The sequence below is a fragment of the Dendronephthya gigantea genome, unplaced genomic scaffold (assembly GCF_004324835.1).
Source record: "Dendronephthya gigantea isolate DGI-Jeju-01 unplaced genomic scaffold, DenGig_1.0 000607F, whole genome shotgun sequence".
Classification (NCBI taxonomy): domain Eukaryota; kingdom Metazoa; phylum Cnidaria; class Anthozoa; order Malacalcyonacea; family Nephtheidae; genus Dendronephthya; species Dendronephthya gigantea.
In genome coordinates, this window is record NW_021163617.1 from 1061 (window position 1) to 10271 (window position 9211).

At 37.6% G+C, this 9211-nt stretch overlaps 3 protein-coding genes across 4 annotated transcripts; 1 reads left to right on the forward strand and 2 right to left on the reverse strand.

Moving 5' to 3' along the window:
* Positions 1-890: 890 nt before the first annotated feature.
* Positions 891-2394, reverse strand: LOC114543991. Its single transcript, XM_028562755.1, has 2 exons — positions 1805-2394; positions 891-1449 (listed from the first exon to the last, which is right to left on the reverse strand). Exons 1-2 carry the CDS (start codon positions 2082-2084, stop codon positions 1031-1033), a joined length of 699 nt encoding a protein of 232 aa, XP_028418556.1. The 5' UTR covers positions 2085-2394; the 3' UTR covers positions 891-1030.
* A 151-nt stretch (positions 2395-2545) lies between these two features.
* Positions 2546-6215, reverse strand: LOC114543987 (leucine-rich repeat-containing protein 34-like). Its single transcript, XM_028562751.1, has 11 exons — positions 5528-6215; positions 5327-5414; positions 4949-5062; positions 4648-4731; positions 4357-4485; positions 4095-4190; positions 3826-3864; positions 3511-3629; positions 3151-3306; positions 2949-3075; positions 2546-2804 (listed from the first exon to the last, which is right to left on the reverse strand). The coding sequence occupies exons 1-11, from the start codon at positions 5641-5643 to the stop codon at positions 2688-2690; spliced, it is 1185 nt and encodes a 394-aa protein (XP_028418552.1). The 5' UTR covers positions 5644-6215; the 3' UTR covers positions 2546-2687.
* Positions 6216-6328: 113 nt separating this feature from the next.
* On the forward strand, positions 6329-9195 carry LOC114543988. 2 transcript variants are annotated; one of them, XM_028562752.1, is made up of 6 exons: positions 6329-6461; positions 7190-7219; positions 7316-7405; positions 7492-7770; positions 7844-8149; positions 8389-9195. In XM_028562752.1, the coding sequence occupies exons 2-6, from the start codon at positions 7192-7194 to the stop codon at positions 8862-8864; spliced, it is 1179 nt and encodes a 392-aa protein (XP_028418553.1). In that variant the 5' UTR covers positions 6329-6461; positions 7190-7191; the 3' UTR covers positions 8865-9195. The 2 variants fall into 2 exon arrangements, with proteins under 2 accessions (XP_028418553.1, XP_028418554.1); XM_028562753.1 differs by lacking the exon at positions 6329-6461 and having other exon boundaries at positions 6470-7219.
* Positions 9196-9211: the final 16 nt, after the last annotated feature.

Genomic DNA, 9211 nt, shown 5'->3' on the forward strand with positions numbered 1-9211 from the left:
CTTTTAGCTATTTTTTTCATTTTTGGTATTTAATGACATTTTAGGTAATTTTAGTAATTTTGTGACATTTTACCGCATTTCGGATATTGGAAGCATTTTTTTCATTTTACTGCGTTTTAGGTATTTTGTGGTGATTTTGTGCATTTTAGGCATATTGGGTGATTTAACGCATTTTAGGCTATTTTAGACATTTTACATCTTTTTAGGCGATTTTAGGGTATGTTATAGATTTTGGCATGTTTTAGCTATTTTTGTGCATTTTAGGTATTTTGGGGCATTTTCAAAATTTTGAGGCATTTCGCTGCATTTGGGGCATTTTGAGTATTTTGAGGCATTTCGGCTGATCTTAGGGCATGTTATGGATTTTGGTGCATTTTAGTCATTTTTTGCGCATTTTAGGTATTTAAGCATTTTAGGTAATTTTTAAGCATTTTGGGGCATTTTAACCATTTTGAGACATTTCGCTGCATTTTGGGCGTATTAAGTATCTTGGGCATTTTTGGCAATTCGGGTGATAATAGGGCATGTTATGGATTTTGGGGCGTTTTAGCCATTTTTGCGCATTTTAGGTATTTTGAGGCATTTTAAGCATTTTGAGACATTTTGCTGCATTTTGGGCATATTGAGTATCTTAGGGCATTTTTGGCAATTTGGGTGATAATAGGGCATGTTATGGATTTTGGGGCGTTTTAGACATTTTTGCCCATTTTAGGCATTTTAGGCATTTTGTGACATTTTACCGCATTTAGGATATTTGAAGATTTTTTTCAGTTTATCGCGTTTTAGGTTTTGTGATGATTTAGTGCGTTTTAAGCATTGGGCGATTTAACGCATTTTAGGCTATTTTAGCTTTTTAAATACCTTCTACATGTTATTTTTATGATCCACTGTATAAATACAAATACAAAAATATAAAAACAGTCGAGTAATCTTCCCATGTGCTCGGTAATATTTAGAGTCATCGCCTAATCCATAATGCAACTCCTTTTTGAATAGTTTGAACCACTAACATCAGTCAAACCAACACGATTCAAACTCCTTTAAAGTATTGATTGTATCCTTCAACAACGCACTGTCTTATCTGAGAGAAAACACGAGGTGCTTTTCTGGCGACCATCCATTCATTCTTATCAGGAATCCAACCGTTGTAATTATTCGTAGTCAACATGAACGTTTCACACTCGTGCTCAGGCTTCTCCTCATCCTGTACGGCGACATAGAAATTCCCGCCATTCGTTGCGCGGACGATACCGTCGGCCCCTGCAGGCCTAGAGGGATATGTTGAATCCAGAAAGAAAATCCCAAAAGCCTTTTTTCCAAACCAATCATTGTTTTCGTACGGGGGAGAGCAATACAAAATGTAATCTCGACTCGAGAGAGGAAAGGATAGAGGGATTACTGAGCGAAGAATACACCCGCCATTTGGTAGCCTCTCCAATAGCTCCAAAGCTAAAATTATACAAATCATTTAGGTTTTTCTGTTGATGATTATGCAGCCAGACTTCGATCCTATTTTACGACCCTATGTTATATCGTAGTTATTTCGAAAGGCATTGTTGAATAAAAATCAGTGATCTTAGTGACGCTGCTAAATGCGAAATATTTCGCATGTTTCTTCTGAATTGTGCGCATTTGAATAAATTGAATCTGCTTGATCGCTCACATTTCAAAAGAAGCAGGTGAAATATTTCGCATTATGCTAGAAAACTTCGCCCGTGGAATCAGGCTTCACTATATTGTGGTCTTTTACCGTAATTAATTTTACCGTACCATTAATCAATGTAATCAAAAGTAATGTTCTCACCTGTGGTTGTATCCCATTTTGAGCGTAATTCCAGATTCTTCGGGCTCATCATCTCGATAAATGTCTCGGCGGACATCGGCATATTCTTGAAGCAGTAAACTGTTTTTACAGGCACATCTTCGCTCGGAAACGTTTTGCTCCAGGAATTAAACTTATTTGGAACATGATATCTTTGGGTCCAACCTTTGCCTTCTTCGAGGTCTTTCTTCAGTAATGTTGCCTTTTCCCACGCCATCGTTACGTCCAAATGTGGAGTTTTATTCTCCAAGGTTTCTTCCATGATTGGGGATTGGTTTGATAAATTTTGATATGAGCTGCGTTATACTATCAATTGTAGACTGAAGTCAGACCAAACGCCTCGCATTTTTTATAATCACTAATCACCGGACTGTGAAATCGTTATGCACATGCTCATTGCGTCACAATCGTCATGCACATTTCTTTTTCTCACTTCCTGGTTCTCGCACAACACAAACAGTCGATGACGTATTGTTTGTCATACGACAAAATGCACAATAGAAATACCTCGCAAAGCGGATGCAAAATTCGTCTTTGAATCAAAGCGGACAAAATTTGTCTAAGGCTAAGCGTAGTACTATATTTTTCTGCGCTGTTAAAGTTATTAGTAGCCATAAAGGTAGCTCTTTCGAATGACCAGAGGTCCATTAATGACGTACATGCATGCAAATAGTGCTTCAAGAATGTTATTCATACGTGCCCAGGCTCAAGAATGTTGTTCATACGCACAAAAAGGTTCCCTTCCAACGATTTTAATTTAAACGACGGCATTCAAGGCTGTTGTTTAACTATACCAATAGAAGATGAAAGCTAAGCTTTCGAAAATACTAATACACTGATTATGATTTAAAAATGACCTTTCAGTTCAATAAGGACTGTTTGTTTGACTTAAATATGTAATACCGTCCACGACATAAGGTGTTACGTCAGTGTCCTCTTCAGCCAGACGAGGTACGCGGCCAGACATGAGCTCTTGAAATACCTTAAACAATACAAGTAGGAAATTAGACAACTGCCTACACGTATCATTCGTTGCGTTTTCAAAAGTTTGCGGTTACACTACGCGTCTTGACGTCTTCGCCTGATACACGTGGACGCTTAGCGCAACCGCAAACGTTGTACTTACGTTGCATACAGGCTCCAACAACTTATTTCCCCATATATAAATACGCCTTAAACTTGAATTCGTTTTCATCGTCTTCGCCAGAGAACACAGACCCCTCGTTGCAATTTTGTTGCTACAAACGACTAGACTAAAAGATCACGAACAATTTCAACCTGAATTCAACTTAAATTGATCTTCCTTTTATAACGTTACATTCACTCACGTTTGTAACTTGGTATTGCTATAGGCAAGCGCTTCACTTAATGCACAAGCTCCGTCATCTTCAATTCGATTGCAAGCTAAATTTAATATTTCCAGGGGGGTATCCTTCTTTAGTAATTTTCCAAGGCATCTTGCACCATCCCGAGTGACGCGGTTACTACAAAACCATGATTAAAATCATAAATATACTAAAAACAATAATATAGACAATATTTCGTCTACTGGATATATTTCTGTATAATAATCACATTATCTCAACTATCATAACATTACTAAATTTGTCGTTCAACCGCGAAACGTTTCCACCAACGCCATAAACTAGCAGCAGTTTGTGATACAATTAATCAAAACAGAAACCCACCATCTTAGATCTAAGTGTTTTAACCCAGTATTATAAACCAAGTTTTCAGCCAGCCTTTCAGCACCAAAATCCCGAATACCACATTTTGCAAGGTGGATTTCCTCCAATGATCTGTTTACCTGGTTATTAAGATTGATACAACAATAAATGCTACGCATGCTAAACCGTGAAGCCCTGGGGATGAGGGCGATGTGTGGCATATCACACAAGAGTGACCTACGACCCTAGAACATCGATGAATCAAAGGTTAGTTATCATTCAGAGCGGGAGCTTTAACTTTATTAACGTTTTTTTAAAAAATAACTTCACACATACTTTTAGCATACCAGCAATGTGCACGATGATAGATTCTTCCTAAAAACATTCATGCCGCAGTTGATAAATACCGTGATACTCGACAGACAAACGTATTATACAATTGATCTAATCGGTTTTATAATCAACCACGAAGTAGTCACCTCTATCGAGGTGACTTTTGTAAGACTCCAGATGCCAGTTCTCAAATGTAAAACGAAAGATGATAACATCTTCGTTGGCATGCTTCCACTTAATATACTTGAATGACAAAGGGATAAACTGATTACCTGTGAAGGGTGAACTATCGGTCGATTTATGTTGAGGACTTTCAGTGAATTGTTATATTTTAAAACTGTTGAGATTGCTACACAGCTTTCGGTGCCCTGCAAAGAATTCACATAAAACATTGCAGGAGTTCCTTGCTATACAAAATATGGTTTCAATAGCGGCGAAGGGATACGGTAACCAGTCTATTTTCAAGACAGACGATCAAGTCGGTAGTACAACTTAACAAGTTGATATGTTGTTAATAACAAGCTCATCTCTTACCATATCAGTGTCGGCCATATCTAATTCCTGTAGTATTGTGTTGACCTGAAGTGACCCAGCGATTGCTAATGCTCCTTTGTTACATATCTTATTCCCATTTAATTTTAAAACCAACAGCGTCTCATTCATCTGGCGTAAGAAAATTACTATATCGAATTCGTTTTTGTAATTTGTAATTTGTAATTTAATAGCTTCACCGTCAAAAATACAAATACTATAATAAAAGACAAGCACAAGAACTAAGTTAACAAACAGGACGGTAGGGTGGCCGCAACAGCGATAGATGGATACCTGAAGTCCTTTCGCGAGATCCAACGCACCTTCGGATGTGATGTCGTTATAAGATAAAACAAGTTCTTTGAGAATAAGCGTTTCCTGAAGAAAGCAAATTTGATACACTTTATCTACCGTGCCTTTCTACCCCCAAAAATTATATTTTTCTAAATCGTCTAGTCCGTTGCAGAAAGTGCTGTTCACAATTCCAAAATCTATCAAATCAACACAATTTGGTGCCTTCATAGAAGGGGTCGTAACGGCGATATATTTGGGGCGGGGTCCTCACAGAGCGCATGCACAGAATCGACTTGGTTACCTGAAGTAGTGTGGACAAGATTTTCGCACCAGCATCTGTTACACTGTTATATCCCAGGTCTAAACCGACCACGAATGTGTTGCATTGAAGCGTTCTACAGAGCGTGTCCACGTCCTACAGTTGATGGAATAATTATAAGGAAAGAAATATATGTCAAAGTCACTTTCTAGCATTTCAAGAAATTTATTCATATTTTTCCACGAAAGCATTGCTGTTTCCAGATCTCCTGTAGCTGTGCAGAACTGTATCTACTAGTATGTAGAGGGAAGTGCGACTATTTTTGTACCATCCTATCTAACTTGCAAGCATAAACTGATCAATAACTGTTTTGCATTTGCCACTAAAAAGAAGTGTTTGGTACGAAAAGGACGCACCAACCTGGTCATTTAGTTTCCTTCTATATTTTTCATTTTGCACATTTCGTTTATTTGCGTGGAGCTTTAAAGTGCAAAATTCTGTCTGCTCTCTATAATCATGTGTGGAAAAAATAAGCCGAATGTTAGTTCGCAAAATATGTCATAATGTATCGAGCAAGAACGCTATTCACGCAATAATTACTCGAAAGTATTTACTACTCACAGTATCTGTTCGTCTATAGCGTGGTTTACAACAGCCAATATCTCACCATCGGGGTCTCTTCCTGTCTCAGAACAAACGCGAAAATACGCTGCCTTTGTTGTAGGACCGTCTGTCATAATTTACTTTGAAAAAACTGCGCGTTCAACCCAAAATTTCAGTCGAAGTAAAACGATAAACAAACCCACTCCTATCGGGTCGCCATATTGTTAGAATTTAATTAGCAAATGTTGGCATGCCAACGTCAACTTATGACGTCACGAACGTCGAACTTCCACGTAAACTTCCGATGATAATTATAGGATTTTCTCTGAAAATATCACGCAAGGTAAATACTGATAAATACAATTCTATCAGAAAGGATATTGTCTACAGTGGTTCAGGCTTACAAACAGTGCTTACAAAGCTTAGTTTTTCGAAGTTTAATGAACAAATTTGCATCGATCCGAACGAAAGATTTAAATACATTTTAATACATTTCCGAATGTCGTACTAATCCGAAGAATTCCCGACGGGAAATGTGCAATGCACACACGATGACCTATATGTACGTGCGTACGACTGGATAATGAACAATAATTTTTTGCGTTTTATCGAGTTTAAATTTTTGCAAATACGTGTTTTCAATAATCATAAGCTTAGTCAAGTCTTAAATATTTACAAATCACCCTAAGCAAATACCCTCCTACATGTATTTACCTCGAAGCGTTGCCGTTTATTTAACATGTTTACAAACAAACGAGATTGGATTGAGTTGTTTAGCGGTCGCTATGGCAACCACGAAATGATATCAAATTTCTCATTCTTGTGTGTGCAGTTCTAAGTTCATAGGTGATTTTTGTAGCCGTATCGTTAAACTCCTCGTTTTTCTTCATTTTAAAACCCTTTCGTATCTTGGGACAGGATAAATAACAAAAGGACCCGCTCCGGTATAAAGGTATGTTGAAAAACCTTTTTGTTTTGATCATTTACACTTCTGGGGGTCGGGAAAAATCAGCATACTTCTATACAAGATGCAAGTAAGGGAGATTTTAATCGGATTTAATACCCTGTCCGCCTGTTAGGATATTTTAGTTTATGTTCTCTATATTTAAAGGCTTTTTTAACACGGTGAAGCGAAGATATAACAGGGGTCTTTTAAATCAAAACTCGTTTATAATATTGTTTTAAAGAGCTAGGGTTATGACCGAATGTTTATACACAATCTATGATCTCATCATCATGTACTCGTCTTAGTGAATATTTCTAAGGGGTTTCTCGCTTTTTTCGAAAGCAAATCCTCACTAGTAGTCAATGAACCGCGAGAGCATGGTAAAAGGCGATTAAAAACGCAAGAACGCTCGGAAAAAAGTTGTCGGTTTTTGTTCTAGTTTCGCGGGAGTTCAAGGTCTCTATTGAATGGTATAATTTTTTGGTTTGTCAGAATGTTAATGGCCTTAGAGGATTAAAATAGCCTTAAGGAATAAATATAGCTAAGCCAGGCTTGGTCTGAGTCAAAACATAATAAAATCTTTCTATGAATGAAAGATTTGGGGGAGATTGTGCCCAGGAGACCAATTGATTAGCGTGAACGTTTTAGTAATTATATTCCTTACACTGATAAGGAAATGATTGGCAAAGGGAAAGTGCATCATCAATAAAAGTACTGTTCTGTTTTTTTTAAAGGTATGGATACAAGCGATAGGTCAAGAGAAGGTATATAATTTTCATTCCTGCTGTGCAAAGACAACTAATGTACCCATCCTTAAGTTCCACTTGTACAGATCCTAAAATGAAACTCATTTATTTCAGGTCATATTCAGCTACAAATTGAATATGGTTCGCAGCATGGTCAAGTGCAAGTTAATGTCATAGAGATAAATAGTCTTATTTTACCAGCAGGTACTTTGGAAATGTTTTGAGTAATAATAATTCATGAGTGTGCTATTCACAATTGCTCTGGGATGACAATTATTGCTTTGTTTTAGTTAAACGACTCGGGATCTCGCATGTGTATGTTAAAAGTCACCTCCTGAATGAGAAAGCGAAAGAACTGCTTAAAACGAAAAGTTCTATCAAAGGTTACTTCCTACCAGATTCATCAAAAGAAACTAAAAGGAAGACCGAAGAGGTCAAATTGACACTCTCCTGTCAGGACTCATCTCATGGGTTTGAAAAAGTGGATGAAACATCTCGAAAAAATAAGATACGAAAAGCACTACAAAAACAAAGAGAACGGTTTAGATTGAGGCGAAACTCTGATAAAGGTGTGCACCTGAAATTATGCTTCATACACAATACTTTATCCAGGGCTTTATAAATTTTTTTTTCTTACTCCAGTTAAAACAGTGGTCAACACAGCAAATGATGATGATGATGGTCGAGCCACCCTATCCTTTGAAAGACCATTGCATTACCCATCAGTTTCCCTCTACCAACTGCAGACGCAATGTCTCCACCTCACAGTCTGTGGTCGGAATGTGACGACCACACGAAGTTACCCCATAGCAACAACATGCATACCACTGATGATTGCAATCAAGCAGCACCAACCAACCTGGTATCAGTTGTCGTATAATCCTGATTTAAACAATGGAAAACAAGAATCCAGCACAACCGTACAAGAAACGTGGGACAAAAATGAAGGTCTGGATGCAAAAGATATAAATTCATTTACTAACTTCTTGTCCATAAACTGGACTGACCACTCAAATTCAGTGAACTAAACTTATCTTCCAGACAAAGCCTACAGGGGTAACAGTTCAGGGGCAAATTTCTAGTTGCATGTAGCTTATCGTCATTCTAATAAACAGTTTTCTCCAACAATTAGAGCTATCCAGTATATATATACAGTTCTCAAGTAGTATCGTATTTTTTCTCTTAAGGTGGTACCTACACCGGCAGAAGCCTAGCATGGAACCGAGGCGAGACGAAAGACTCGGGTTCAGAAAACTGGCTGTATAAGCGTAAAGACTACAGCAGACATTTGCTTCCTGCTAAGCAGAGAAGACAGCCGGCTACAAAATCATCGCTGCACACCAATATTTCGGGTCAGGATAAATTCCTAAGGCCGTCCAGGCACGGTGAATTCAAGCAATCGGATTCCGGAGTAGGTTTAGACAGACTTGGTCGCCAGGAGAGCATCGAGGAATTGTATTTTGATGACGCAACACAACAGGAACAATTTGGTTCGCGAAATTTACGACCGCTTCAAAAGCAATGGAAATCAGAATTCGTAATTTGCGGTTCGACTTTGGACACAAAACGAACAAGTAATGGCGCGAATTTAGATTTGAGTTCATTATCATTGAATGGATCTTTGAATCGCAAACCTTACGGTGAATCTATTCGCGGATTTTGAATGTAATTTTATAAATGGGTTTATTTAAAAAAAATAAACGTAGTATATATAGTCAATTTTCAGTAACATCTCGCTCTTGGCTTGACATTAAATTTCTGAGGGTGTAGTTCAAACCTGCATGTGGTAATGATTAGAAAATTGCCAGATTGCATTCTCATTATTAACTCTGAAAGATCTACTGCATGTTGTTAGCTGGTACCAATGGTGCTTGGTGTATTTTAAAAAACTAATAAAATCTGCCGATGTTATGTAGAATTTTTAATACTAAAGGCATATCCTTTCCTGAAACGCGGTGAACCAATTTTTTAACAACGTAAAGCTAGTTTATATCTTTTTAAATAGAAAAT